Source organism: Cyprinodon tularosa, unplaced genomic scaffold (genome assembly GCF_016077235.1).
Source record: "Cyprinodon tularosa strain WSP-4 unplaced genomic scaffold, ASM1607723v1 ctg173, whole genome shotgun sequence".
NCBI lineage: Eukaryota > Metazoa > Chordata > Actinopteri > Cyprinodontiformes > Cyprinodontidae > Cyprinodon > Cyprinodon tularosa.
The window spans coordinates 133,409-161,200 of record NW_024038559.1 but is presented as its reverse complement, the minus strand read 5'-3'; the positions used below and the strand labels follow the sequence as shown (position 1 = coordinate 161,200).

Here is a 27,792-nt window from a genome sequence, read left to right as displayed (position 1 = left end):
AACTCATACAATCAATCTGATATCTAATCCCATCCTATGAAAAACACCTTCCTTGAAGTGATTCATTAAATACTCTTTTCCCATGTGGTTAAATTTGTTTTATTCTTGTTTAATCTATTGATTGATTGATTAATTGATTTCACTGATCTCACAATGGGGAAGCTCAAATAGTCAAAAATGGGTATAAAACATAGAGAAACAGGTTACTGCATAGGGTATTAAATAGTAAATGCACATTATACTTTGCACAAGTTATTGCTGTTGTAGTGTTGCATTGCAGAAGTACAATCTCATTGTCTGTTCTTGCATCTTATCCTTCTTTATTGACTTAACAACAGCATTAGGAGTAATGCTCTTAACTAATAACAGCATTAGTAAATGTATTATCTTTTCAGTAACTAAAAAATGGAGTTTTGGTCTTTTGTTTTACTGTTTCGTATCGGATTTTACTCTAGTTATTTGTAACGTAGTTTATGTGTTTATCACCTATGTTATACATATTTGTTCACAGCTTTGGTCAGTTGTGATCTCATTTTTGTCTGTAATGCAGGCAAAGAGCAGGTGTTATCAGATAAAGGCATATGTGATCCAGCTTGGCTACGGTGGGCAGGTGCATATAATGCAAACAAAACATAGAGACAAACAACAAGAGGGACTCAAGGCCATGCACTTCATTAATGCAAGGCATGGCTTCTGAATGCACTAATGAATTTGCACACATGCACATATCAGTCGATAACAAAAGAAAAAAACAAAACAAATGTGAGCTGGTCAATTTATTGGTCTGTCTCTAATCAATGCCTGGTAAAAGTTTTATTCCATTAATATTTTCATGTCATGTAACAGAACAACCAAAAAGTGCAATAAATCAAGATTTTATATGAAAGAAAGAAACAAGAAGTGTGACAAAAATGCATATGAAATCCCCTTAAGATTAGAGTCCACCTATTCTTTGGGTAATATAGTTGCAATGTAAATACAGGAGATTTGTGTGTCACTGAGAGGTTTGTTTGTGAATATTATTGGACAAACACCATCATGAAGAACAAGGAACGCAGGCAGGTCAGGTATAAGGTACTTTGACAGTTTATAGTAGGATTAGTCCATAAATCAATAATCAAAGCAATGCAATCTCATAAATTATCGTTTATTCCATAAATCAATAGCACAACTATAAAACCTACCAAAAGTGCACTTGAATAATGAGAAAGGAGAGCATTGGTCAGAGAAACAGAAAACAGGCTCATGGTTATGCCAGAGGAGGTACAGAGATCCACAGCTGGGGTAGGAAAATGTAAACACAATTATGCCCCATAAATCGAGCACTTATGAAATGTTGTTGAGATGTTTTTTGGCAGACACAATTCATGCTATGTGACACGGACAGTGCACAACATCACGATCACACCAGCTCCATAGTGAAACATAACGGTAGTAACATCATGCAAAGTGATGCTCTTTATCCAGGGAGGCTGGTCAGCATTTATGTGGACATGGATGGAGTAAACTAAAGGGCAATCATGGAGAAAATGCTGTTAGAGGTTGCAAAAAATGTTACACTGGGGTCAAGGTTCACCATCCAGTGGGACTATACATATAAGAGGAGGATATAAAGATATAACCTTCATAACAATGGAGCTCTCTAGAGAAATAAAGATTAAAATGTTAAACTGGGGGCTGGGAAATAAATTAATATCTATATATACAGTGCAAAAGACACCTGATCAGTGTGTTTAATAAGATTCAGCAATTTCACTGAATTCTAATCCAGAGCTGGAGGATATAAGTAAAGAAAAGGATTTCACCTCTCTACCTGTTAGGGTAAAGAAAAAAGAGCTGTTAGTAGGGCTGACTTTTATTGTAAAGTTACGTTTAAATAAAGTTAGGGTTACAGCTTTTTCCCCTTAACCTTATTTCTACAACATAAAAAAAAAAAAAAATTTCAGCCATATGTTATTCGATACAGTCAATTTTTATATCTAAATATAAGTAGGAATCCATTGGAAGATTTGAAATGTCCCAGTTAAAATAAAATATGCAGAGGTTTTACATCTGTAATGTGGCAAAATCTGTGATATGAGGGGGTATGAATAGTTTTCCCAAACATCAGCAATCAGTGATAGATAAATAAAATCCATTTAACTGTTATAAATAAAATAAAAAACAGAAAATGTGCAAGTTATATACCTGCTCCCTGAGCTGCTATCTCAAGGTCTTCTCTGTCCTCTGCTTCTGTCTGAGCTGCTTCCTGGGATCTTAGGTTCTAATAGAGAAAAGACAGAACAAGATTAACTTAAGCCTAAAAAAAAGAGTGAACAGTGGAAAAGAGCGGAATATACAACCTCCTTCAGCGTCTCAATGGAAGCAAAATATTTGGACCACCAGTCCAGCACTCTTTCATCTGTCTCTTCCTCCTCCTCCAATCCTCCCTTCTTCTTCTTTTTCTTCTTCCTTTTTTCTTTATCGCTCTCTTCTTCACTCTTAAAAAAGTAACAGAAAATAAGCTCTTTTTACACTTTAGGTGGATTTTAGTCAATGTTCTGTACTGGTTTATGACATTGAGCTCATTAGCCGCTAAATGGAGTTACTCACCATGTCAACTTTTACAACAGCATCAGACATCTGGGCATTACATAAAACAGCACAAGGGTTAATACACAATGGGTGGTGAAGGAATGAGCAGCACAAATGCAACAACAGGTACAAAGCAGAGTACAAAATGCGAGGGAAATACTTCTGGGATCTAGAGAAGCATATAAACACAACATAAATATCAATACAGAAACTTGTCAGAAAAAGGAATGAAATGCTTACAGCATCCAACTTGACAACTGTGTCCATCTTTCGGATAGGAGGCTCTGCTTCTAGGTTGAGGGCGATGTCACCTGCGGGGCGAGACAGGGTGCGGGAAGAAAGGCTGGGTGAGGAGCGAGCGTGGGAGCAGCCATTGGTTAGAACCATGTAGCCATTCATTAGCTTAGCTGGAAGGAAGCCGATGATGAAAGACAGCAGCAGCAGTGGGCAGTAGGAAAGGACAACACAGGAGGGAGCAAGAGGAGCAAGATAAGAAAAGAAAAGCAGAATATCCGCATGAGGAATGTTAAGGAAAGAGTAAGCAGAAAATGTCAATACAAAATAAAATGTATCCTTTCAATCAATCAAATAAGTGATTACTGCATGTTTTGACTCTTCACAACTACTAATCCGTCAGCCTCTGAGTACCTGCAGAGGCCCAATTGCTGCAGCTTTTATCTGGAGGACTGTAGATAAAGCGTCTCAGGGTGGAAACAGCATGGGACCCCACTAGGATGTAGCGTCCAAATGCTCTGCAGTCCACAACCCGAATATTAAGAGGAGGATGGAGCAGCTCGTTTTCTGGCAAGTCCTTGGGTAAAAAAAGATGTTTATCCATGTGAATGAATAAACATGACTAAATACTATTAAAAGGAACAAATGTTAGTATTTAAAACAGTACAACCAAAAAGAGACAGGGCAAAACTAACAATGTAAGAAAAATATTTCTAGAAACACACACTCTAATACACTAAAAGGGATACAACTAGGGCTGCAACTAACAATTATTTGGCAAAAACGATTATTCTGTTTATAATTTTTTTCGATAAATCGATTAATAATCAGATTGCCAACGGTTCCCTAAAGAAGATTTTTTACAAAATTGAAGCAGGTGAAACTCGAAATTTTCCACTTGATGAGTTCTTGATAGAGAATCTTAAACGCAAAATTTATATATATATATATATATATATATATATATATATATTTTTTTTTTTTTTTTTTTTTTTTACAATTTTGATATAATTACTGCACTAAGTGGGTTAGAGGCATAATTTATAATCTCTATACTCCAGTTAATGATTGATAAATTACTAAATTAGGTATTAATTATTTCAATAATAAAAAAATCACGATTCATCTGAATATTTTTTTTCAGCCCTAGATACAAGTAAAAAGCAGAAGAAACAGAAGAAGAAAAAAGCAGGTATAAAAATATTGTGTATGATGTTTTGCTCCACAAACAGACCAAAAATATTTAGTTTACAACCACTAAAAGGTTTCTAAGCTCTGCGTTTTTAAATGAGAAGGTGAGCAGTCCTGTCAAATAATTTGTGACTACCTCCATATTTCGGTGTAGGGTGTGGAACATCTACTGTAAAAGCATCCGGTTTGTTGACCTTTTTTGTTCTAGATGAAACATGAAAGCGACAAAAAAAAAAACAAAAAAAAAACAACAGATAACAGGAGGATAAACCATAAGGAGACCAAAAAAGGTTGTGTTGAAAAAAGCTTATTAGGATCACTGAATTAATTTAGGCTTACTTGTAAAAGTGCTGCCAAGAATAACCCCAGTCCCTCTTGAAATGTCTAAAGCAACTAAACTCTTAATCAGGGTTATCTTTCTTTAGCTTTTTAGAAGAATGATATTCAGATAAATTATTCATTTTAGTGATTTTAATTATATTGTTAAATGTCACCAGATATTAGCAGTAAAACAACAGAAAGGAACTTAGATAAATAGGGAGCATCACATGTCAATTTAGATTTAGCAGGATATCCTAAATGTTGCATATTTTTTAGAAAAGAAACCAGTTTACCACTTCAAACCATTTGACCAAGGTGCTGAAGTTAGGATTCTTCTTGTAGTTTTGAATGAGGGCCGACTGAACTCCTCGACCTGCACACTCAATATCAACCCTGGGTCGATCAACTTGGGCCAAGTTGATTCTTTTCAGGTCCCTTAATCCCCAGAATAGCACCTGCGTCAGGAAGAAAACTGGATGAGATGGGGGTGAACTAAAAACAAAATTATAGCAGCAGAAAAAATAATCACCTCTATGCGATAGCGGCTCAGGACTGGACGTATTCCCAGTGGCACAGGAAGGATGGGTCCACGCTCTGAGTCTGTTGGACCTTCAAGTGGAGGAAGGTCAGCTCTGCCTCCTTGACCAATCTAATGTGGGTTGAAAGGTCAGAGTTAAAATGCAATATCACCTTAATATATATATATATATATATGTATATATTTTTTCCTTTCTTTTCTTTTGTTGATATTTTTCACTTCATTTGAGTAAGCTGTTTTTTAATAACTGGAGAGTTTCCCAAATGTTTTTTCTGTCTACTCCATTTTAATGTACTTTATTTATATATTTTTTTCTTTATTTACCTTTTTTTTTTATCCAGGTAAACTGAAAGGTGTGGAAATGTCTCCAGAAACCTAGCAAAGGTCTGGTTGACTCCAATTTAAGTCTGTTTTATGGTTGCCATTACCCGAAAGACTTACAACTGACACGGGCACCTCATTTACCTTTTTTTGTTTTTTATTTTTTACTCTGGTGTGTAAGTGTACGCTTTTATTTGCCTATGTGCTCTTTCTCTGAAACCTGAATTTCCAAAGAAATGTTCTATTCTGTTCTATTCTATTTTTCCAGTTTTTTTCCCTCCAGGATTAATTGATAATGTTTTGTAAAACTTGGACAATAACATATTTGTCTGAATGTTCTTTAGAAAGTTGAAGGGAAACCACCTTTTAAGCCATCAACTAAGTCCTTGTATAAATATTTGACCACTCCTCTCTTGATAAAATTGGTAGAGCTAGAAATTGGTTTTGTTGCATGAGCCTTACTTTTAAGATGATACTGATACTTTGAGTCAATTTACACAGAGATAGACTAAACAATAAAAATAAAAAGCTTCTCTGCCAAATTTCCCACTTCCAAGCTTGAATGAAAAGGTGCAGTTCCCATTGTAAAAGACTGATGCTCCTTGTGGAAATGTTAAATAGCGAAACATGACGAACTTAAGCCATGTGGAACCTATGATTAACAATACTTTTGCAGGATTCCAAAGCATTTTGTAAATTTTTACTGAAAAATACCTTAAAAAGTAGCTTTTTATTTGTTCCTTTACAGATAAAACATTGTTTAATAAGGAGACTGACACCTCAGTAGGTCAATGCTGATGCATCTATAAGCCTTCATCCTGATTCCCTGAATTTACTTTGGGTCAGAGTCTCTTTGTGGATGTCACGTCAAGCGGGTCCATTTTAAATGGGTCAGATCTAGTACGGGTCGTACCATCAAGATGGATTTGGTGGATATTTAGAGTTAAGCATATGATGGCAACTCTAAGTAAGGTGAGAAAAAGTAAAAAAAGAAAAAGAAAATCCTTGTCATGTACAAGCGCGAGCTATGAAAACGAATAGAAGAGTTTTCCAGTTTTATGTTTTGGCCAGGTGGCAGTGTCATTTGAAAACTACATCATGCATCTTTAAATAAACAGTTGAAAAGTGGACAAAGCCAAGTAATGAACTCAAACACCCATTAAAACTGGCAAACATAACCCTATTAGAATTTCATTCACTGTGCTGAAAAATATAGGTCAATGATAGAAATCAGGCACATTTAAAAATTCTGTGGTATTTACATATTAAGTGTTAAATATTGAGTCAGAATAGCACCAGGAATTTTTTTCTAGGAGATAATTAGACAACTATCAATGTGGGTGCATGTCTGCGCTTAAGTCTGTATGTATAATTTAGACCCTGTGTTGAACAGTTTAGATGAAAAATCAAAAGCCCTGTAGTATGACATTCAGTAAATAATGAAGGAAGGTAAAGGTTTAACCAGAGGTGTATCCTAACTTTAAATTAGTCAGCAGGAAGAAGTGAAAGAGAAAGAGGAAAAAACTATACTGACAAAGACACTATTAGGACAGGATGAGAAAGTGAAAAAGGACCTTTATTTGAGGAACATCAAAGTCATGGACAGCGATTAGAGCTCGCCTGATCTCCTCTGCATCAAAAGGTATCTGTAAAAAGCAGGAGTCAATAGACAGGGAAGCGTGTGGCTATAAAGTGAAAATAAAGGGAGATTAACCATAATGAAAAGGATAGAAGGAAGGTGAAGGATTTAATTTACTAGAAAATTATACTGATACCTTATTTCTGAAGTTCAAACTCTGTAACACCTTAAAACAGCATTAGGGAAGTCAAATATGTCGCCTCTGTTACCTGTAGTAGCTCAAAAGCAGCCAGCAGCTCTCCTGCAGTGTTGTTCCCTCTGTATATCTGGTAATACTCCAGCTGTGGGGGGAACCTTGGGGGCCCGTAGGGCTCATCACACATCTTAATGGTGGGCTTTGCAAACGTCCGACCTATGAACTCTGCCTTACCCTGGGCACCACAGTGTGGGAGATAACAATGAAGCAAAAAAAATGAAGGGATAAGGGGAGTGGGTTAGATGCATGCCTGGGAGGTGCAATTACCAATAACAGCCACTTGGTGTCATTATTAGACAAACTGGTGGAAAGTTAGAATGAGTTTTTCTATCATATAAATACGTGATCATGATTTAATATTTAGTGTAAAGGAACATGCTAATTAGCTTTAATAACTTTTTAAAACTGTCTTGCTTATGTTAAAACTGAAAGAATTTAAAATTATTGCTACTGCAGAGCTTAATATACTAAATTCAAGTCTTCAAACTTTGCAATGATCCCATACTCTAATCAAAAAAGTGAGACCATAAAGAATAAAAACAAAAAGGGAGGACAAACAGAGGGGGCATAGGGATGGAAAAGCACAATGCTTTTAGTTTAATGACAAGATTCAGTTTTTTTTTTATTATTTTGCACTTTCTTAAAAAGGTTACATCAAAGGAGGATCCTACCACAGTGTCTTGGTCATAGAATTCAACCACAATGATTGGAGGGTCGTCTCTCAGCTCAGTAGCCTCTCCGAACAGCTCCACATCATCAAACACTAGCAGCTGGTCCCACGTGGGGCAGAGGGTCTCATTTAAAACCTGTGGCACACACACACATAAATGGTTTGAACATAAATCAGTATAAAAACACAAACTCAGACACATACAAGCAGATTGCTGTTACCTCAGTAACCTGGCTTTGTGCAGAGAAGAAAACTCTAGCGAAGGGATCTGAAAGCCCACTGCTGTCAGCAGCAAACAGACTGCGGGCTTGGTACATGTGAGCTCTCAGCTGGAAGACCTGCTTCACTGGTAAAAATGAATGAAAATATATAGTGCTTTTACTTTTTATTCTAGAAAATTAGGCATTAATTAATGATCCTTTCTTTGACTGTTACTTCCTAAACTGTTGCACTGCTTACTGTTGTAGACGAGAGTAACTGGAGGCACAGACTGGCCTGTTTTGGTTGCTTTAATCTCTTCGAAACCATTTGGGAGACCATTTAGGAATTCCTTCCTGTTCTTGTTAAGGCCAAGCCATAAATATAACTCCAGTTTAGCCTGAACTGTCCAGCCAGCATGACCAAAACCTTTCTTCCCAGGCAGCTGTGGACAGAGGTTACAACAAAAGATTAAAACCAAACAGACTCCTACAAGAACACCACTGCTGTCGAGGACCAAAGGCAGGTCTGTATTTGTGCTTCAACTCTGCTCTATCATCAAATAAATTGCTTATTGTTATTGAGAGAACACCTTTAAATTGAAAGGCTTTCAGGAGGCGACTCCCCCTTCAAGAAGTTTGCAAACTATACTGAAGTCAATGCTGAGATTTGATTTATGGCAACTAACGGCAGACAATTGAGTTCCAGTTTGCTTCGGAATAGTCAACTAAAAATCAGCAGGAGTGAGTCTGTATATTTGTTTTCGTTAATCAAAACTTATCCACAGAAAATAGACTCCAGATTTTTTGCTTTTAACAATCACATATATGTTATGTAATCATTGTGCTCTGGTAAAATATGAGTTAAAATTGATAATTAAAAAGAAATAAATAAAATATTTATAGCCAAGAGGATTTTATATAAACTCTTGACTTGTGCTATATGGACAAAAAGGTATGAAGGCATTGAGTTACCTTGAGGAAGACGGCTTTGACTTTCCCACAGTCTTTCCCAGTCTCTTCATCCACCACGGAGTACAGAATATCTTTGGAAGGAATCCGGGCATAAGCGATGCGCTTGTGGTTACTCATCATCCAGATGAAAACATCTGGGATGCTGTGCTGAGGCTGGAAATAATGTAAACAAAGCTGGCTTCAAATTGTTCTTTCCCTACTCCTAAACTATAGGAATGAGAACTCAGATTAGGATTACTCATAATTTGAATTTCTACCTCATCAGCAAGGAAACGGAGCCTCTGCAGGAAGTTCTGCGCCAGCTTAAGTTTTTCTTTGACCGTGTTTTTCTTCACCTGTGTGCGAATCTGCCTGGCCTGCTGCCCCATGCTGTCCTGCAGAACGAAATACAAAGTAATGCGGATGGTAGCTAAAGAGCTCTTTCTAAAATAATTATAAGTGTATTTTTGTAATACTTGAGTACTCATTGAAATTCCAATGTGATTCATTGAATGAATGCAAATATCCTAGAAATAATAATTATTATGGAAATAATGTTCTACTCCATAGTCATATTCTATTTACTCGTTACAACAGCAAGATTAAAGGCTACCACTATATTAATTAACTGAAGCTTGCTTTTTGTGCTTGTGAGGAATAAATTATACCATCTCTCTCATGCATGACTTGAGCCGTTCTCGATCAAGCTTCGTTCTGCCTGACAGGTTTACATCTTTGTTGGCAAGTGTCAAATACCGACTGCAAAAAAAAAAAAAAAAAAAAGGAAACACAAGGGGAAAATTAACATCCTTTATTCATTAACACACTTGTGTCAGTGACATGCTGATCCCCCCATTAAAGCTTTGTACTATACTAAGTGAATAAAAGAAAAACATATATAATGACATCATTAAGGAAAAAAAAAAAACACAAAACTGCTGCCTGCTTCAGCATGAAACCTTTAATGAATGTGTTTGTCTGCTGAACAAAGATGCTCCAGAGGCAGCTAACTGCCTTTTTATGGGAAGATATTCTTTAAGACATCAAAACCAAACAGGCACTTTTGCTGCAGCATGAAAAATAAATGTTGGTGTTGCTGTGATCCCTGTTGTGCGATACGATATTCTATAAGGTCTGACTACTGTTAATTCTTGTAGTTCTTATTTGAAAAGTAATAGATTTTTGTTACATAGCTGAGTACCTGCAGCCAATACTGAGCTCCTCCAAAACTCCCCTGAGTCTTCGCTCCGGAAAGGCCTTCTCTGTCTTAATAATCTCCTGAACATCATTTAAGCCCTCTTCCTGGTGGAGCACACACAGTAACAGAGTCAAACACATAAAACTGCAACGTGCATCTTATATCTGTTCCAGGAATTATATATACCATATGTAAATGACATGCAGTGTTAAAGTAAACAGACAAATATTAGCAGAAATCCAAATAGGGTCCAAATCCAAATTATATACATAGGGTCTAATACACCCCCCAAAAAAATATTTTGGATAAATGTGCTTCAGCAGGTTGCCACTTAATTACCAGTATATATCTAGCTATTAAATAGGTCCTAACATTATTTCTGGTTGCATCTTTGACTCTCTGGATAACAGGGCAGTTTATGTTGATTTTCAACAAGTTGGGTGTAAATTAGTTTTCCCTTTTCAAAAGCCAGTTTTGGAAGTTTTTAACAATCTATCTGTTGATCTGAGTTGAGGTAGAAGAATTGGGGATTAGTGCTCCTTCATTTTTATCTGTATTATTATATTCGTTGTGTTCAATGCACCCCTACAAATACCCTTTCAAATGTGTAACATAGCAAAATTACAAAATAATTGTATTATCTGGCATTAAAAGCTCACTTTAAAAGGTATTTAGCTGAATACTGGGGGAAAAATAAGAGCCTCAAGGAGTTCAATTTCAAACATGGTCTATATTCTAGTTACCCCCCACTCCTGTTTATGTTAACTAGTCTCATGATGAGCATAAATGTTGGGGGTTTCTGGGTAGTTTTTGAAAATTTCTGAATAGCCTCTCATCTTACAACTAAGTTTTATAACAGATCAATGATCCAAAAGAACTGTGAAAAGCTTAAATTGAGTTCATTAAATGGACTTCCAAAGCCCTGACCTCCCACCTTTGGTATTGTCCTTAAATGGAAGTCAAGAAGTCAGAATATGCAATTAATTCTGCTGAGAATGGTCTAAAAATAAGCTAGAATCATTTTGACTACAAACTTGCTTTACAAATTGCTGAAGGGCATTTGCTCAAACATTATTAGAAGTGCACATATGCTGTACATACAATTTTATATATTCCTCTGTGTGGATTATTACAGCAAATCCACAATAGATTCTGTGTTTTTCTCCAACGAAAGAGATTGAAATGGTACATAAATAATAAACAATGTTTGTGGAGATGAACTCCAAGTGTAAATAAGCTGCATAGAAAGATACTCACCAACTTGTCTGCAATCTTATCCATCATATTTGAATTATAAAGTCGCCTCCTCTGATCCTGCCACCAGCTCTTGATGTAGACACAAGGCTTTTTCTCAAAATAGGGCAGATGGAAGTAATTTCTGCAGTTTGGAAATAATTAATACCAGTAACCTTTGACTTTAGTTTAAAGTTTTACATAATATTGGATTTATATAATTGGTGAACACAGACCTGTCTGTGATAAAGGGCTTCATGGGAGGCGTTGAGGAGACTGAGGTCAGTTCCCCATCATCGTCATCCTCATCTTCACTGGAGTTCTGGATCAGTTCATTTTCCTCCTCTCCATTCTCGCCTTCTTTCTTTTTCTTCTTCACAGAGGAAGACTTGCTCACTCCATCTATCTGGTTGCCATAATTCCCTGTTGGCCACAGAGAGAGTAGCAGCTGACTGTCCTGTGGAAACTTTTTAGTGAATTTCAGTTTTCACAAGATTAAAGTAGTTGTCAAGTACCTATGGTAATTTCAAAGCTTATTGGTTTGTCACCAATCTTTCTGTCGATCATAGTAGCCTCCAGAAATGAACCAAACAGGAAGAACTCTTCCATTTTTCCTGTTGCACTCTTATGGAAAAAAATGACAGAAAGTATTTTTTTTGGTGAAAAAACAACAACAAAACAAAAAACAATCAATTACTTTATAGACTCAAAAAGATGACCATTGTTACTCTATTGCCAAAGAAGTCTTTTTACCTCTGAGATGTTGGAAATAGGTTCAACTTGAACCTCAGTCGAGCTGATGATTTCAGGTGATGTGGTGTCCAGGATTTCCACAGCTACAGAGATAAGGAGGCGAGCTCTGAAGGATACACCTTCGCCAAGCCCATCATTTAGGTCCTGGTGCTCGTCCATCAGTGTGTACTGGCGGGTGGAACCGTACATGTTGACCCAGGCTGGACCAAGGGTGGGCAAAAAACCTGAAGGATTTTACATACAGAAAATTCATCTTAGTTAACATTGTAGTTTTAATTAATTTTAAAACTAACTAAATTTAGAACATTTAAATAAAGAAATATTTTACTCAAACTTTCATCAAACATATTCTTTTATCCATGAGGGATTCCTGCAGCGGCTTGTTTGATTAAAATTAACTGTTATGAAATAATTCTGATCATTTTTTTTTTGTTTATTTGAAATATAACTAGAATTTCAGATATTTCTCATCAAATGTATTATAGTTATACATACCAGAAATAATATATACATTTTTTAAGTAATTCATATTCACTCTTGCTGAGTTTCATGTTGGAGGTAATATTATGTGAAAATATAATAATATACTCAGGTACAGGAGCTGGCATTGTTTTCTAGGGGGATCGGAGGGGGTCTGGTTTGGGGACCAGAGGATCACATTCCTGCTTTTTGCAGATGAGACGGCTGTGTTTGCTCCCTTCTGCCAAGACCTACAGCAGGTTCTATGTGGTTTGCAGTTGAGTGTGAAGAATCAGAATGAGAATCAGCCTCTTATACTCCTATGTGTGGTTCTCAACCAGGTAAAGGTGAATTTTCCCCTTCAGGTTGGAGGAGAGTTCAAGAGGATGAGTTTTAAGTATCTCAGGTTCCTCTTCAAGATTGAGGAAGAATGGATCAGAGCGACTGCTGCTATAATGTGGACGCTGCACCAGTCTGTTTTGGTGAATAGAAAGCTGAGCGAAAATCCAAAGCTCCCGATACCTACCCTCACATGTGGTCATGAACTTTGGAGCATGACAAAAAGAATGAGATCCTGGGTACAAGCTTCCGAAATTAGTTTTCTCTGCAAGGTGGCTGGGCTCTCTCTTAGATATAGACAGGGTGAGGAGGTAATTTGGGGAGAGGCACAGAGTATAGCTGCTTCTCCTCCACATTGACAAGAGTCAGCTGAGGTGGCTCGGACATATTTTTTCAGATGCCCGCTGGATCGCAAAAGGAGGAGGCCCAGGAAATGATGAAGGGAGTATGTCTCTCTGGCCTGGAGAAGATGTCTGGGTGGAAGAAAATCTGTGAGTCACTGCTGAAACTGCTGCCCCATGTAACTTGGTCCAAGACAAGAGGAAGACAACAACGACGGGCCATGATTGGTATTACTTTTTCAGTTTACAAGGAACCTTTGGATGTAGCTTGTGGAGGTAGAGGGCTAAGCATTTCAAAATGCTAAAATATTTTCAACTTGACGATTTTCTCATCAGTATAAATTCTTCTTCATCTTTATCATATATCATGTTTTCTACACCATTTACAGCCATCCGTGTCAGAAGAATGAGGAATATTTATGGGTTATAAACGGTTTGTGATTTGGACCATAACTAAAAACAACCACAATGATCCCAGGAGATCATCAACAGATGTGAAATAAATGTTGCCCCGCTGCCGCATCTGTGTGGTTAATGCTCCTTTGGGATGCATCTCTATAGTTTTAAATATCAAATGGCTGCAATTCCTCTCAGTGATTATAGAACAGATCCACAGTGTAAACCCTGTGCTATGATCACACGTTTATAAATAGATAATTTAGATTTAATCTTGACTGCTGCTGCCTCAATTCTTGCCTTCACTGTTCTCCTGTTGCTTCAAAAATGAGAAAACATGAAAGTCTAAGTGACCTTAAATATTTTAACAGTTAGACCATAAGTTCTGCTTTTGCAACAAGATCCTGTCTTCCACACAAAAGGGTGAATAATTACTCAGCCCTGTTTAGGACTCATTATGCAAATCCTTACAAAATGCCAAAGAGAGTTTAAAGAAAAAAAGTTTAAGGGCTAATAGACAACTTGTAGCATGTCATAAGATGCATATAATTGCTTTAGATTTTATCTAATTATATGAGGGTAAAGAAAGCTGAATAGAAACTAAAAAACACTTTTAGAATTTTAGGCGATATGAATGAATAGAAAACCATACATCTAATTCGCTCTCCCTTCTTTTCTGTAAGGTCCTGCACATCAATGTGGATGCCTTTAAAATCAGTTGAATATAAGAAAGCAACCAAGCAGCAAAGAGGGTTTGATTTACAAGCAGAAACAGAGTAGTGAACATGCTTTATAACCAATAATTTCTAAAAAGACTATCGACTTCTATGATGGCCATTGTGTGTGAGCGATACCTTTATCACCATCATTTGAGATCTTCCGTAGATCGATGAAGTGGGTTCCTATGGCAACGTCATTGACCTTATCAGAGTCTCTAATCTGTACCTTGATCCTTTTGCAAAGAGGAGGGAATAGCTCTGTGAAGATGACCTGCTCATTCCAGATTGGTTCGTAGCTGCTCTTCTGGACCGATGTCTTTCCCTGGAGAAATACAGTAACAGAATATTGATCAACTCACAGAATGGGAAAATACACACAGCTGGATTGCCATGGGAACAGCTACTACTCACTTAATTTAAATATATTTTATATATCATGTAAGAAAATGTATATATTTGTTTCTTTTCCATCATAAATTACTTTGCACTATTTCAAGAAACTACAAGTTCAACACAAAAACACTTGGCTGAGCTTAGTTCAGATTTAAAAAAATATAAAACATATTGAAATAAGATTAAAAGTATTTCCCTTAAATTATCCTAAAATGTAATTAAATCCTTTAACAATAAATCATGCTGAGGACACTGCTATAGTTTCTATAACAAATCCAAGCTTACATGCTTTGTTAAACCTGCAGTGTTTTCAAACAGCAAATGTTCCCTATGGAGTCATAACAGGCAAAGAAAGAAATAAAGAACTTAAGAAAGATAAAAAGAGAAAACCTTTTGCCCAGAAAACTGCACTTGAACATAGGGGTCAACAAGGTCTCTGTTTTCTCCAATGAAAGCCTTTTTCACATTCGCCATTATGCTGGTGTTCATTTTAGGAAGTCCCTCAGCCCGGTGGATCTTGACATAAAATCTTGCCCATTGCCTTTCTGCCGGGATGCCTTCTGGAAGGAGGAGATTTCTAAGGCACAAAGAGCAGAAAAACAGCAAACAGATCATAGAGGGTGATTGCATGTATTGTTGAAGAAGTTTCCACTCAGAAATTTGAATCTTATAAGCTCTGGGCGCTTGCAGATGCTTTGCAATTATTACAAAGAAACCCAGAGGGTAATCTATCATCCATAGTCCTTTGCTGCATCTGTTCAGTTTGTAATTGTGTTTAATGTACAGAGTATTAATTCCTAAGCAGGAAATAATCTTAGGATGCAGGTTCCTTTGGAAGGAAAATGATCCACGAACAGTACATCCTCATAACTGAAACATTTTGTAAGCAGCTGACTAGAAGAAAACAGAAGTTTAGATCTTATGATTAATGAGATTTTAGGAGAAAACAAGCAACAATTCACCCCTCTATGTCGTCTTCATCGGTCTCATTGGCTTTATGTGGGGTCTTGATGTTATCCCCTTTCCCAACAACGGCAATGTCACATTTAACATATCCTTTGGACCCTGCTGTGATGTCATCAGGGTCAGACAGGATGGCCCATTTGTGGTAGAATTGGTGTTCTGTGACATTTTAATAGATCAGTTTTTAAACAAATAGGCAAAATATCTACTTAAAAGCAGCTTATTCTTCTTCCCAAAAAAATCATAGGAAAATATATTTTTTTTCCGGAGTTATGTATAAAAGAAACTTTACCAGGCTGAAAGTAAACAGTCCCAACATCCATCTTAAATGTTCCCACCAATGTTCCACTTCTTAAAAGGTTTTTAGAATGAATGACCTAAATAGATAGAAAGGAAAATTAACTATAAAAACAAATAAATAACTGGTTTTCACAAATGCATACACTTGTAATTGCATAGAAAACAAATAACCATTTCCTTATTTTCTAAATGTGAAAGATGTTTTTCAATCTATTAGTTATCAGCAAAAAAAAAAGTATATGTTCAGCAGTTTTACAGCAAGTGTGTAAGAAAAATATGAGATTATCTTGTTACTTCGACGAACTAACAAACTATTAGGTGCTGTTATTTCCAAACTAAGCTAGGCTGCTAAGAAGAGCTTCAGGTCCAAATTTCTTGCCAGATGGACCAAAAAAAAAACAAAAAAAAAAAACTTGGAGATAAAGACAAATGACAGTGAAACCCAATGCAGATGTGGTGATACCCATGGCAGTGATGTTGCTGTTGAATTCCCCCCAAAATTACATTAGAGCCAATCATTGTTTTATACAAAGGTAAACTCTGGTGACATCAGGATGACCCCCCTCTTGTGTGATGGAGGTCACTTCATTTTTGAAATATGCATAAAGTACCCAAAGCATTTGCTTTGATTGTATGAATTACTAACCGAGAGCTTGATGATCTTGTCAAACATGACATCAGGAGGGACGTGGAAATCAAACACAAAATACTGTAGAGAGTAGAAAAACAAGGATTGCCTTTAAATTGCAATGCATTTACTCCTACCTTTAATATCAAGAGTGAAAAAAAACACTTTTGCACAACATTGCTCTGATTGAGATCAACGCGGCACTGTTATCCTAAGTAGGAGCAGGATTGAATACAGACAACAGATGACTGATAGTTCTGAAAGCAGATTGCTCACATATAGCTGTAGAATTCAAAGAGAGGATAAAAAAACAGATTTTTCTTTAAGGAACTGAGTGGATTATCGTGTCAGCTCGATAGGAAATGAGTTTGTCTGAAGTATGGGGATCAGTGTGTATTGAGTGGGCAGGTAAAACATTTTCTGAACTCAGCCTTAAAAAATATGCAGCAAAAAGAATAAATGTATGAGGTCTTATTCAAAGTGAGACATAAGAAATCTGATGCATCCATGTTTCAGTTTGCATATTTTTTTTTATTGTCAGAAGATTATAAAGGTTTAGAGATTCCTAAGAATTGATATAGCTCATCTTAAAATTGCAGGTGCTAAAGTAAAGTTTTTTTTCCTGTAAACTACAGTTAGATGTATTTTAGTGAAATAATAAAAGTAAAAGTAATCTGTTTATCCAGAATCATTTAAATCCCAACATTAACATTAAAGATACCTGAAAATATGTAACAGTATTTACTTTTAAAAACAAAATAGTTTGGTACACTCAAGGAATGCTGAGGATTATATGCTGTAGTAATAGCAAACAATCTCACATAGTTATTGTTAACGAAAGATGCAAAAAACAAAAAAAACAAAAACAAAAAAAAATGTCTAGAATAAGCAGCAGTCAAAGGATCCTGTTAGTGACTACAGAAACTATGAGATGCCAGCATGTCAACTTCTTTGGCTTTAGGTTTTCTCTCAGCAGGGGATTTTCGGTCAGAACCAAAGAATCAATAACAGACAAACAGTCACTTTCATTCCCTGCAGGGAACAACAAAGAGTCTGAGCTCTGGAACATCTTTCTCTACAATGACTAATCCGTCCCAGATCCAAGGGAGATTCTCCTGCATCACAGGGGTTTAACTACTCTGCAGCCTAATCAATATGGTGTCTTTATCTTGCATACAATCTCACCCCAAAAGTTAAACTAGTTCTTTTCACCTCAGATTTAGCATAGATAAAGTCAGAAGGTTTTTATGGACATTAGAGGATGACTAAACATATAACAATAAATAGGAGCACAAAGAAGTTCTTACCTCATTAAAGTATGGGCAGTTGGTTGACTCCTTCATGGATGTATATTTCTTGTCATCTCCAACCTCCACACACACCACAGGGTCCATGTTTAGACCTATTAGCTGTCGAGCTTCGATCACTGTGATGCTGATCTGATGGGTAAGATTCAGTTATCAGATCTGACATCCGAAATAACATTGCTTTCGTTAACAGTCTGAGTATTTCAGTCAATTGTATTATATTTTTACAATTGAGTAATCAGTCCTGCGATAATGAGGTCCTAACTGTGTATTCGATTGGCTCCACTAAAGCTGTTTATAATTCAGGCCAGTGTTAGATTTAATTATAGATAAAAAATCGTAGTATCTAATTGTCAGTGATTTGCTCAAACAGTATCTTATGCAAAATGTTAAGAATGCAAAAATGTAAACTTCCCTTTGAGCCCTACTCAAAAAAATGCCAGTTTAACTAGGATTATCCTTTCCTTAGAATCTACCTAAAATCATAGCATAACCTAAACCCCTTTTTGATAAAGTTGTGAAATGAAAAAAGAGAAAAATCCAGACTCAATCAATGACAATAACCAACAGAAATCAAATCATGCATACAAACATACCTGGTAATCAACTGGTCGTCCAGCGCTTGGTTCCATCTTGATATCTGGCTTTGATCTGAAAAAACAAACAACGAACAAAAAAACAAACCAAAAAAAAAACTAAGACATTTTTTAAATTTTAATGTATAATCTTTTCCAGTTTTCTTTTGGTGGATGTTGGGATTCAGGCCCATTTGCCTGCTTGTTCTCACACTTAGGGCCGGATCTATCAAAGGTTTGCGTGTATAAAAACGTGAGCTATTTCATTGCGCACGCTAAAAAATTTACAAACTGATTTATCAACAGCGTGCTAAAAGGATTTGGTCTTTAAAACGTGCTAAATAGCGCCTCTTATCCATTTAGTACTTTTTCTGCAATGAATATGCAATATGGGGCGTTTACACGCAAAAGTGCGTCTTGTGGGAGGAGAACATGTAAATATATTAATTTAGCACTCGCAAAGTGATTTATTAAACCTGAAAGCAATTTTGCTAACGGTATCTGACTCTATATTTAACACGTTTCAAAAGAAGGTTCAAATGGTCTGTATGCGTAATTGCGCACACATGGCAGCGGTTATTGTCGCAAGAAGGAGACATGGAAATGAAGCAAGGAGACGCAGAGAAGGCATTTTTTCACTCTGTGTGAATATTTTTGGAATGAACGAGGAAACGATCATCAAAACATATGATTTATCCAGCATTGCCATTTTGGAGCTGTTGGGGGAACTCCGAATGGATTTGGAGCCAGCCACAAGGAGGACCCATGCAATACCAGATATCACAAAACTCCTTGCAACATTGCACTTTTTTGCATCTGGGATCTCCCAATCTCGTTTTTCAGAAGTGCGCGCAGTCATCTTATCCACAGTCACTTCTTGTGAGCCATTTGGTATGTGCATTTTTCTACAGGCCAATACAAAACACCTGTTTTTTTTTTTTTTTTTACTGCAGTGAAGTAGAAATTCAGCCACATACCACCTTAGGGAATAAAGGTTGCCAAAGTTTATATATATATATATATATATATATATATATATATATATATATATATATTAGAGATGTCCCGATCCAGGTTTTTGTACTTCCGATCCGATCCCGATACTGGCCGATACCAGCCTATCCGAGCATGTATTTGAGTTTAAGTTAAAGTATTTAGCCTTAGTTGTAAGACTCATGTTGAAAAGGGTTTTAGTACTCTTGATAACATCTAGCCAGCTAAATTAGGTGAGATTGAATAAAACACAATGCTTGGTAACAACAAACTTACCTGTTTATTAAGAGATAAACACAAACTGGACAAAATTATGAATAGCAATCTGAAATTGCACAGTGAACAGTAAAACCGTAAACAGTTAAAGGTGCAAGTATTACTGTAAGTTTTAATAAAAATGCAAAACAGGGGAACACTGGCGCAAAATGGTGGAATGGATCGTTTCAATCGGCGAAACTGGAAAATATGGACCGGATTTTTTTTTTTAAACTGGATCGGCAGTCTGGATCGGCATTTAACATGCTTTGCCGACACGCATTTTTTTGCCAATATCGGCGTCCCGATCCGATCCACGTATCGGATCGGGACAAGCCTAATATATATATCCATCCATCCATCCATTTTCTTTACACGCTTGTCCCAAGTGGGGTCGCGAGGGGTGCTGGTGCCTATCTCCAGCAGTCAATGGGCGAAAGGCGGGGTACACCCTGGACAGGTATATATATATATATATATATATATATATATATATATTTTTTTTTTTTTTTTTTCTTTGGGATTGGGTGGGGGTGTCACTGTAAGATTAAAATTTCTTAATGCACTAGTTTGCAAAAACTACAAACTACTTTGCTGCAAACCACAAAACGCGCAAAACCATCATTTAAATAGGGCGTCTCCAACAATTTTGCACCTGCCACCAGTTACGCAATCGCTCTTGTTAAATCACCCGCAAACCATGGTTCAGCCCCTCGCGCAAAATTCCAGTTTGCGAGCGCAAATTACTGCACGCAAAATTGGATCTTGATAAATCCGGCCCTTAGCCTTCTCTACATTATTTATGTACTGTGTAATCAGTGTAATTTCATTAGCCAGAAATTAGAAGAAGTTAACCATATAATCTGTAAAACTCCCTGCATAATTATAATAAAGCAATTTATATGCATGAAACAAGCGGAACACTATGGCAATAGCCTTACTGCTCCACTTGTGAAAGCAAAATCTGTTGGGCTCTTTTTGGCATCAAGGCAGCTATTCTTATTGTCACATTGCCAGACAGGAAACTGAATACAGACACCTTTACTTCAAGCAACAAAAAAACACATGCAAAAACAGCCAATGACACAGTTTGTTTTATGTTCTTAGTCTTCAGAGGAACGTCTGTTGAAGCAATTCACAAGAACAAAGCTGCCATTCCTGCCTTTCAAGTTATCCACTGGAAAGCATTCTCTTTGTTTTTCTCTTTTCAATAAAACAGCTTCAAATGAATCCATGTTAATGGATTCTTCTTCCATGTTCGTTTATCCGAGTATATATGCTGGACCTGTTCAAACCTTTTATTGGAAACATTGGCTGTGACGGCAGTCACAGATGCCAAAGATATGGTGTCCGGCTCTAGCATTCCAGCAAGACGCATGGCTTTCTTATCCAGATCTTCCATTTCCAGGATTGCTGGTTCATCTGCTATGCCATATAAAACAATAAGTAATGTCAAAAACAGTTTCACATTCTACAGATTTTTAAATGAACATTGACTGCTAATAAAATGTGTTGGTAGAGATGATGCTTTACCTGCTCTCCTATGGTCATCTTTTGAGCTTTTTGTCTTTCCAAGTTTCATGGCTGAGAAAACTCCTCTCCCTGCTCTGTTAAAAGAAATCAAAGAGAACAGCAGATCTGTCCTCAGATAAACCTACTTTATGCCATGTTCAATTGGTTGGAACCTCTAAAGAAAAATATAAAAAAAATGTATAAGAACATTTCAAAGTACCTACTACATATTTTTTTACATCCTTGAAAGTTGGTCAGGTTTCAATAAACCAGAAGATAAAACAAATACTGCAAACCCTCAATCACAAAACAAGAGTATCCAGTTTCCTCACATTGATATTATCAGGATCATATATCACTGCAGCAACAAAGCGCTTGTGATGTCATTGGGAGGGCGACAAATGAGGGGCTTTAATAATTAAAAATATTGGTGACCATCCAGTTTGCTTCGGATATAGATACATGTCAGGAAATAATGAAATGTTTTGTTTCCCTTTGGCCCTCTGAGTCCAATGTGTCAGCGTGCAGCTTCAACATCAGACTATGAGGAAACTCTCAAAGTATTACATGCTGTTTTATGGACTTTTACATAAAGCTAAGTTGTAGTAAAATTTTATTGAGTAGATTCAACAAAAAACATTTACACATGTTTCGTGAGTGAATAAAACACTACACACACACACACACACACACACACACACACACACACACACACACACACACACACACACACACACACACACACACACATATATATATATATATATATATATATATAAATCTGTATAGTAACAGTTTGTTTGTTTGCTACTTTAAATCTGGCCTAATTCAATTGGACAGCTGCAAAGAAAAACACTAATTTAAAATGTACCCACAAAAGCTCCCAATCAATCAGCTTAAACAGAAAATAACAAAAGCAGAAAAAAATAGCTTGATATGATCCATTACTGCAACTTTAGAAAACTTGTTGCAGATACTTAAATGTGTTAGTTGCTCTCAATATACATTCAAAGTGTAATATTCCCTTTAAGTCACAAATTAAAACAGTCATTACATGAAAAGTATGAATTAATATTAAGAATTTAAGTTTTCCAACCCAATTCTTTGTTTCTGTTAAGATAAATACAAGAAAAAAATAGGCAAACACTGGTTCTCATACATACCACATCAAAGACACCAAATATCCCATTCAACTCCTCAAATAAGTCAGATTAAGTAAATCCAACCTCAGGTTCACCTTGGACCCTGTTTCTATAAAAGGCAGTACAAACTAAAAAGACTGGTGCAATAGTTAGAGACCAGGTGGAGAGATGCAGTTACAGTTGCAGACATCTGTGAATGCAGCAGGACAGAGAGAAGGGGGGAGGTGAGAGAAAGATGGTGGGAGGTACAAGGAGATCATGGGAGATTGAATTTACCTTAAAAAACACTAAGAAAATCAAATAAGCAGCAGAATTTGTGACACACATACAGTCTTTGTTTAGTACATAACTATATTTACGGCAGTTTTCAACTACTGAAGTCATTACAGGGCAAACTGCTCATGCTCTATTCTAATTTGGTTCTACAAAGTACTTAACAATGCATTTATTTATTTGTACTATCCTTTCTATGAGTGATTTGACTCACACATCAAGGAGCACCTTAAAGACTGCATGTGGTTTAGTGTCGTGACTAAAAAAAAGAGGATCAAATTTCCCACCTTCCAGTCTGGGGGTGACTGCCTTTCTGAAAAATGCTTAAAAGAAAATCACCCATTTAGGAGAAACAAATAAATGTTGTACCAATGAGACAGAACTGTCTGCAGTAACGCTAATTCCATTTCACAAGATCAGCAGAATAATTGAATAATTAATGTATCAAATAAATAACATTTATGAAATTATTAAATACTTATTTAATTATCCAAGTTTTCAATCTCTTCTTACTGATCATTATTTTTCCATAACTCTGATCTCCTGAAAATACAGATGTCTTCATACATTGGCATAAAAATGTGAACATATTTGTTTCCTAATATTATTGTTTGCATTAAAGTTTTTAGATTTATTTGGTCAACACAAAGCTACCGAAAGTATGTTTGTGAAGAGGAAGAAAAAATATACAATTACAAAAACATGTACAGTATATCTTTTTTGTTTTTGTTTTGTGACACACAGTTAAATTAAGCACCACAAAGTCAACACTTTGTGGAGTTGCCTGTCACAGTAACTACAGTTGCAAGTCCTTCAGGCGTTTATGAGCTTTCTTTTAGAATAGTCTGTTCATCTGTATTTCACCCTCTTTATTTATCTATCAGCTCTAACCAGCTTCAGAAGAAAACCATCCCCTCCATATGATGCTGCGATCGCAATGCTATGCTTTGCTTTAATTAAAATATGTATATATACACAAAATGGTTCATTATTAGGTATTTTGGAGTGTGCAACTTGTCTCCCAGTTGAGAAATGGATTCTTGAAGCTTATCCAAAAAAACATCCAATAACAATTTTATTTCAGGGCACCTTTCAAGAAACACAAGGCCACTGTACAAGGAGAAAAATAAAATGCAAACAAAACCAAGCCAACTTAAAACAAGCAATAAAACTATACATTAAAATAAAAAAATAACATAAAGTAAATTCTATTTTGTATATGGAATTCCAAAGAGATGCAACTTAAATTAAGCTAAAAGCAGAAAGTGGTTGAGAGACAGATGATGAAGATCAGGAGGAAGTGAATTCCAGAGATGGGGAGCAGAGCAACTGAAGACCCTGCTCCCCGTAATACTGAGACCGGAGTGATGGTGACATGAAGGAGAGCAGAAAGATAAGAGGGAATGAGGTTGATTCGATGTGAAGCAGAACATTTAACTGAATGCGATAGTGGCCCAAAAGGGAAAAAAAACATGAATAATTTTCCTTTAAATCCACAGATATATACTTCTTTTAAAAAAAGGAGCCTGTTTTCAGTTGAGACATAAAATGTGGAAATTTTGAAGTGATATGAACACTTGATGTATGCAAGACATAACGATTATTTTGGAAAATCCCTGCCACCCCGCTGGATCAGAGTACCGCATAAAGGTTTTGACCTGGTGACAGCAGATATAGTTGTTTAATAGAAAACCTAGGAGTAGCTTTTTCTGTCATTGAAAAGTTTTGATTTTCCCAAATCTGCTTGCTTTTAAGCAGAATTTAAGACTTAAACATCGTTGTGCATTAAAGTGTCAAACTATAAACAATACAATTTAATTTAGCCAGTTCTGTATTAACTGCCCTTGATTCCCAGTCTTATATACAAAATCAAGAATTAGGGGCTTTGTAGTTCAGTCAATTTTCATTGATCCATGTAGCATGTCCAGTGCATGTAGAGCTGCTCTCATTAATCGCTTTATTAAACTATAAGGTCATAGTTTTAATTATATGATACACACAAACAATGTGGTTTTAAAGAGATTCTCAGTAAATAAGTAAAAACTGTAAAATTTGAAGATGAGTGATTTTTTTTTCTAACTACATTCTTCTGAGCTTCTGAGTTTTGTTTGCCTTGCTAAAAAATATATATTATGGGAGGAAAAGTAAAGCTGGACTACCAAATTTTCAATGCTGACCTTTTCAGAGAAAGGCTGTGCATCGGAGCAAATAAAAGCACCAGAGTTCAACAGCACAGAAGAGAGATTCTAAGTAAAAAAATACACTATACTATAGCTCTCATTTTTAGTAGTGCAAAGTCAAAAAATTGTAAATTCAGGAAAAAACATCAAAGACAGAGATATTCTGCAGGAGACTGTATGCGTGAAAAACAGATAAAAAGAAAACCTTCAAAATTGTTTGCCCTTTTATTAGCAAAAATCATCCATCAACATTAAACAAGTGATGATAGAAGGGTTTGGAAGGCTGACATGTGGTGCAAAGGTAAATAAGAAAGGAAAAACAAAACCTTGTTTACTTATCAAACACCTTTTAGTTATGAATTCAATTTTAGGGCTTTGTCACATGTTGACAGGAAATTTTGTTACAGTATAGGAGCCAATCGAGTGCTCACTTTTTTCTTTTTTATCTTGGCTTCGGTTTGAAATCAGACTTCCACCACACTGTTCTTGGAGCAAATGCAGTAACACTTTTAAATATGTCTCTTTCTTGCTCATCAAATATGATTTTTCCACTCCCCAAAATACATAACACAACTTCCCGATCTTGTTTAATCTCATGATGCTGAGTTCTCTTCAGCAACAATCTTTCTAAGGCCTAAAGAATTATAACAAGGTTATATACATGTAATATTTGTCACACACTAAATTTATGTATGTACTAAATTTCTGTATGTATGGTTCACATAGGAGTCTGCAAAGTGTAACTTTTGCAGACTCTTGGTTTTAAAGTTGAATTAAAAGCACTCTATTCCTTCCTAAAGACTTTTTATAATATAATAACACCACTTTGTCAAAATGAGACAGTGTACCAGTAGCCATGCACATTAAGGTTTACTTGAGGTATTTCAATGTCAGAAATCATAAAACAAACATATGTGTTGGTCTTTATTTTCCTTGTATTGATATCTAATGAATCAATTCATTGCATATTCACCACTGGAGATATGTAGCTGCCCCTCTGAGAAGAATAAATGACTCATAGAAAACAACTTGATGGATAAATGGGTGTTGTGTTGCAACAGCACAGAGCAACAGAGGTAAAATAAAATGTCAAGCATCACTTCTTTATTCCTTCAAAAACAAAGTTTCAGAGGTATAGATGCTAGAAATGTGCCTTGATATTTTCTTCCATCTTGTCCTAATAAGGACTTGATTTTACTCAAACATAATAGAGTTGCATGACCTGATTCCCACATTTATATGTTTTTATGGTGTGAGAGGAACCACCTGTGTCTTAACACCAGTAAGACCAAAGAAATGGTGATCGACTTCAGGAGAAGACCCCCACCTTACTACCCAGTGAATATGTCCAGGGGTGGGACAAAGAAACTGGAGAGTTTCAAATACCTGGGTGTTCATGTCAATAATAAACCGGACTGGACTCATAACAGTGACGGCCTGTATAATAAGGGCCAGAGCCGCCTCCACCTCTTGAGGAGGCTGAGCCTGCTTAAAACCTTCTATGACTCTGTGGTGACATCAGCCCTCCTCTGCGCTGTTGTCTGCTGGGCCCCTGGCAGTGCAGAGCGGGACAGAAAGAGACTGAACAAACTGGTGGGAAAGGCCACTTCTGTCCTAGGCTGCACTCTGGACTCAGTGGAGGAAGTGGCTGAGAGGAGGGCGTTGTCCAAGCTTATATCCATCTTTGACAACACCTTCCACTCTCTGCATTAGACTGTAGGGAAAGACTTTTACACCCTGTTTGTAAAAAGGAGCGCTACTGTAGGTTATTCATCCCTGCTGCAACCAGACTCTACAATGTGACACTACCATGATTAAAACTTGTTCAATGTATAATGTGCAATTACTAATTGATACCATGTGCAATAACCCGTTTCTCTTTATTTGACACCCAGTGCAATAACTATATATATAAATATAAATATCCATCTATATAAATACTAATTTAAACCCCCTGTGCAATAACCCTGTAAACCCTAAAAAAAAAGCTGTCATATGTAGATGCACTATATATACAGTACTGTATATATCAATCAATGTATGAATCGTCCTGAATTGTCATAATGCCACAGGTGTTTGACTAAATTCATAGTATTTCCCCTTGAAAAATGAGAGTAAAACAAGTTTCAGCAACATTTTATTTTATTATCAAATGCTATATTACTCATCCCCTTTATATGTCTGTTTCATAAATTGTGCAAAACCCTAATCTTCTCTCATGTATTGTACAGCAGTGCTGTACAACACCCCTGACTCCAATATGAGCTAATTAACAGAGCTTGACTGCTTGCTACTGGAGTAGTTTAGCCATTTTATTCAGGTGTGTAAGACAAGGGTCACACCTAAAAGTTGCAGGAAATTGGCTCTCAAGGCTTGGAGTTTAAGACCACTGCTGTACAGGGAAGAGGAAATTAATTTGAGTTGGGATTAAATAGGCATTTTGGGAACACCAATGAATGGAAAGCAAGCAAAAACATACTAAAAACACAAACACAAGTTGTTTTGTCTTTTAATGATAGAAAGTCACAGAAAGACCTTTACTGTTGCCTTGCTCGACTATTCCTTCGATTATATGTAAATAAATAAGTAAAGTGGAACCCCCCCCCCCCCCCCAGCAGCAATCAGTTATTCGTTGATATATACGGTACTATGTGCGTTCTCCTTCAGGGGTCTAGATGAGTGGATCTCAGTGAGATTCATTTTCATAACTGTTCGCACTTTCAAAGGTCAAATAGAAGGAGTTATACCAGTGCTTCTACTTCTTATGTAAAACAGCCAGAAATAGATTACTTCTAACTAATAATTTTGATTTTGGATGAAAACTCCCATCAATCCAGATCAAATCCTATTGAACGCTCTGCTGCCTTCACTTTTTATCCCAGCCTTTTAAGGTTGCTTCTTTAGCGTATTGGTTAGTTGATTGATCCAGGAATTGATGCTCCTCTCCTGTGATTCAGTATGTTTCTTTCAAATAAATTTACCTCAATTAGTGGCAATG

General features: G+C 36.4%; 1 protein-coding gene across 1 annotated transcript in view; it reads right to left on the bottom strand.

Moving 5' to 3' along the window:
* The window catches only part of otofa (otoferlin a), a 114,036-nt gene that overhangs the window by 27,529 nt on the left and 58,715 nt on the right, over positions 1-27,792 (bottom strand). Inside the window, exons 6-33 of the mRNA XM_038281669.1 lie at positions 21,221-21,294; positions 20,983-21,109; positions 18,461-18,515; positions 17,865-17,996; positions 16,576-16,638; positions 15,922-16,006; positions 15,629-15,788; positions 15,057-15,243; positions 14,409-14,595; positions 12,020-12,243; positions 11,782-11,890; positions 11,503-11,689; positions 11,291-11,411; positions 10,037-10,137; positions 9,504-9,594; positions 9,114-9,230; positions 8,857-9,009; positions 8,144-8,327; positions 7,906-8,030; positions 7,686-7,820; positions 7,028-7,189; positions 4,850-4,969; positions 4,614-4,775; positions 3,223-3,385; positions 2,815-2,885; positions 2,593-2,622; positions 2,343-2,480; positions 2,188-2,263 (exon numbers count right to left, since the gene is read on the bottom strand). Of these exons, the coding sequence (XP_038137597.1) occupies positions 2,188-2,263; positions 2,343-2,480; positions 2,593-2,622; positions 2,815-2,885; positions 3,223-3,385; positions 4,614-4,775; positions 4,850-4,969; positions 7,028-7,189; positions 7,686-7,820; positions 7,906-8,030; positions 8,144-8,327; positions 8,857-9,009; positions 9,114-9,230; positions 9,504-9,594; positions 10,037-10,137; positions 11,291-11,411; positions 11,503-11,689; positions 11,782-11,890; positions 12,020-12,243; positions 14,409-14,595; positions 15,057-15,243; positions 15,629-15,788; positions 15,922-16,006; positions 16,576-16,638; positions 17,865-17,996; positions 18,461-18,515; positions 20,983-21,109; positions 21,221-21,294 (3,539 nt within the window). The remainder of the gene's footprint in view (positions 1-2,187; positions 2,264-2,342; positions 2,481-2,592; positions 2,623-2,814; positions 2,886-3,222; positions 3,386-4,613; positions 4,776-4,849; positions 4,970-7,027; positions 7,190-7,685; positions 7,821-7,905; positions 8,031-8,143; positions 8,328-8,856; positions 9,010-9,113; positions 9,231-9,503; positions 9,595-10,036; positions 10,138-11,290; positions 11,412-11,502; positions 11,690-11,781; positions 11,891-12,019; positions 12,244-14,408; positions 14,596-15,056; positions 15,244-15,628; positions 15,789-15,921; positions 16,007-16,575; positions 16,639-17,864; positions 17,997-18,460; positions 18,516-20,982; positions 21,110-21,220; positions 21,295-27,792) is intronic.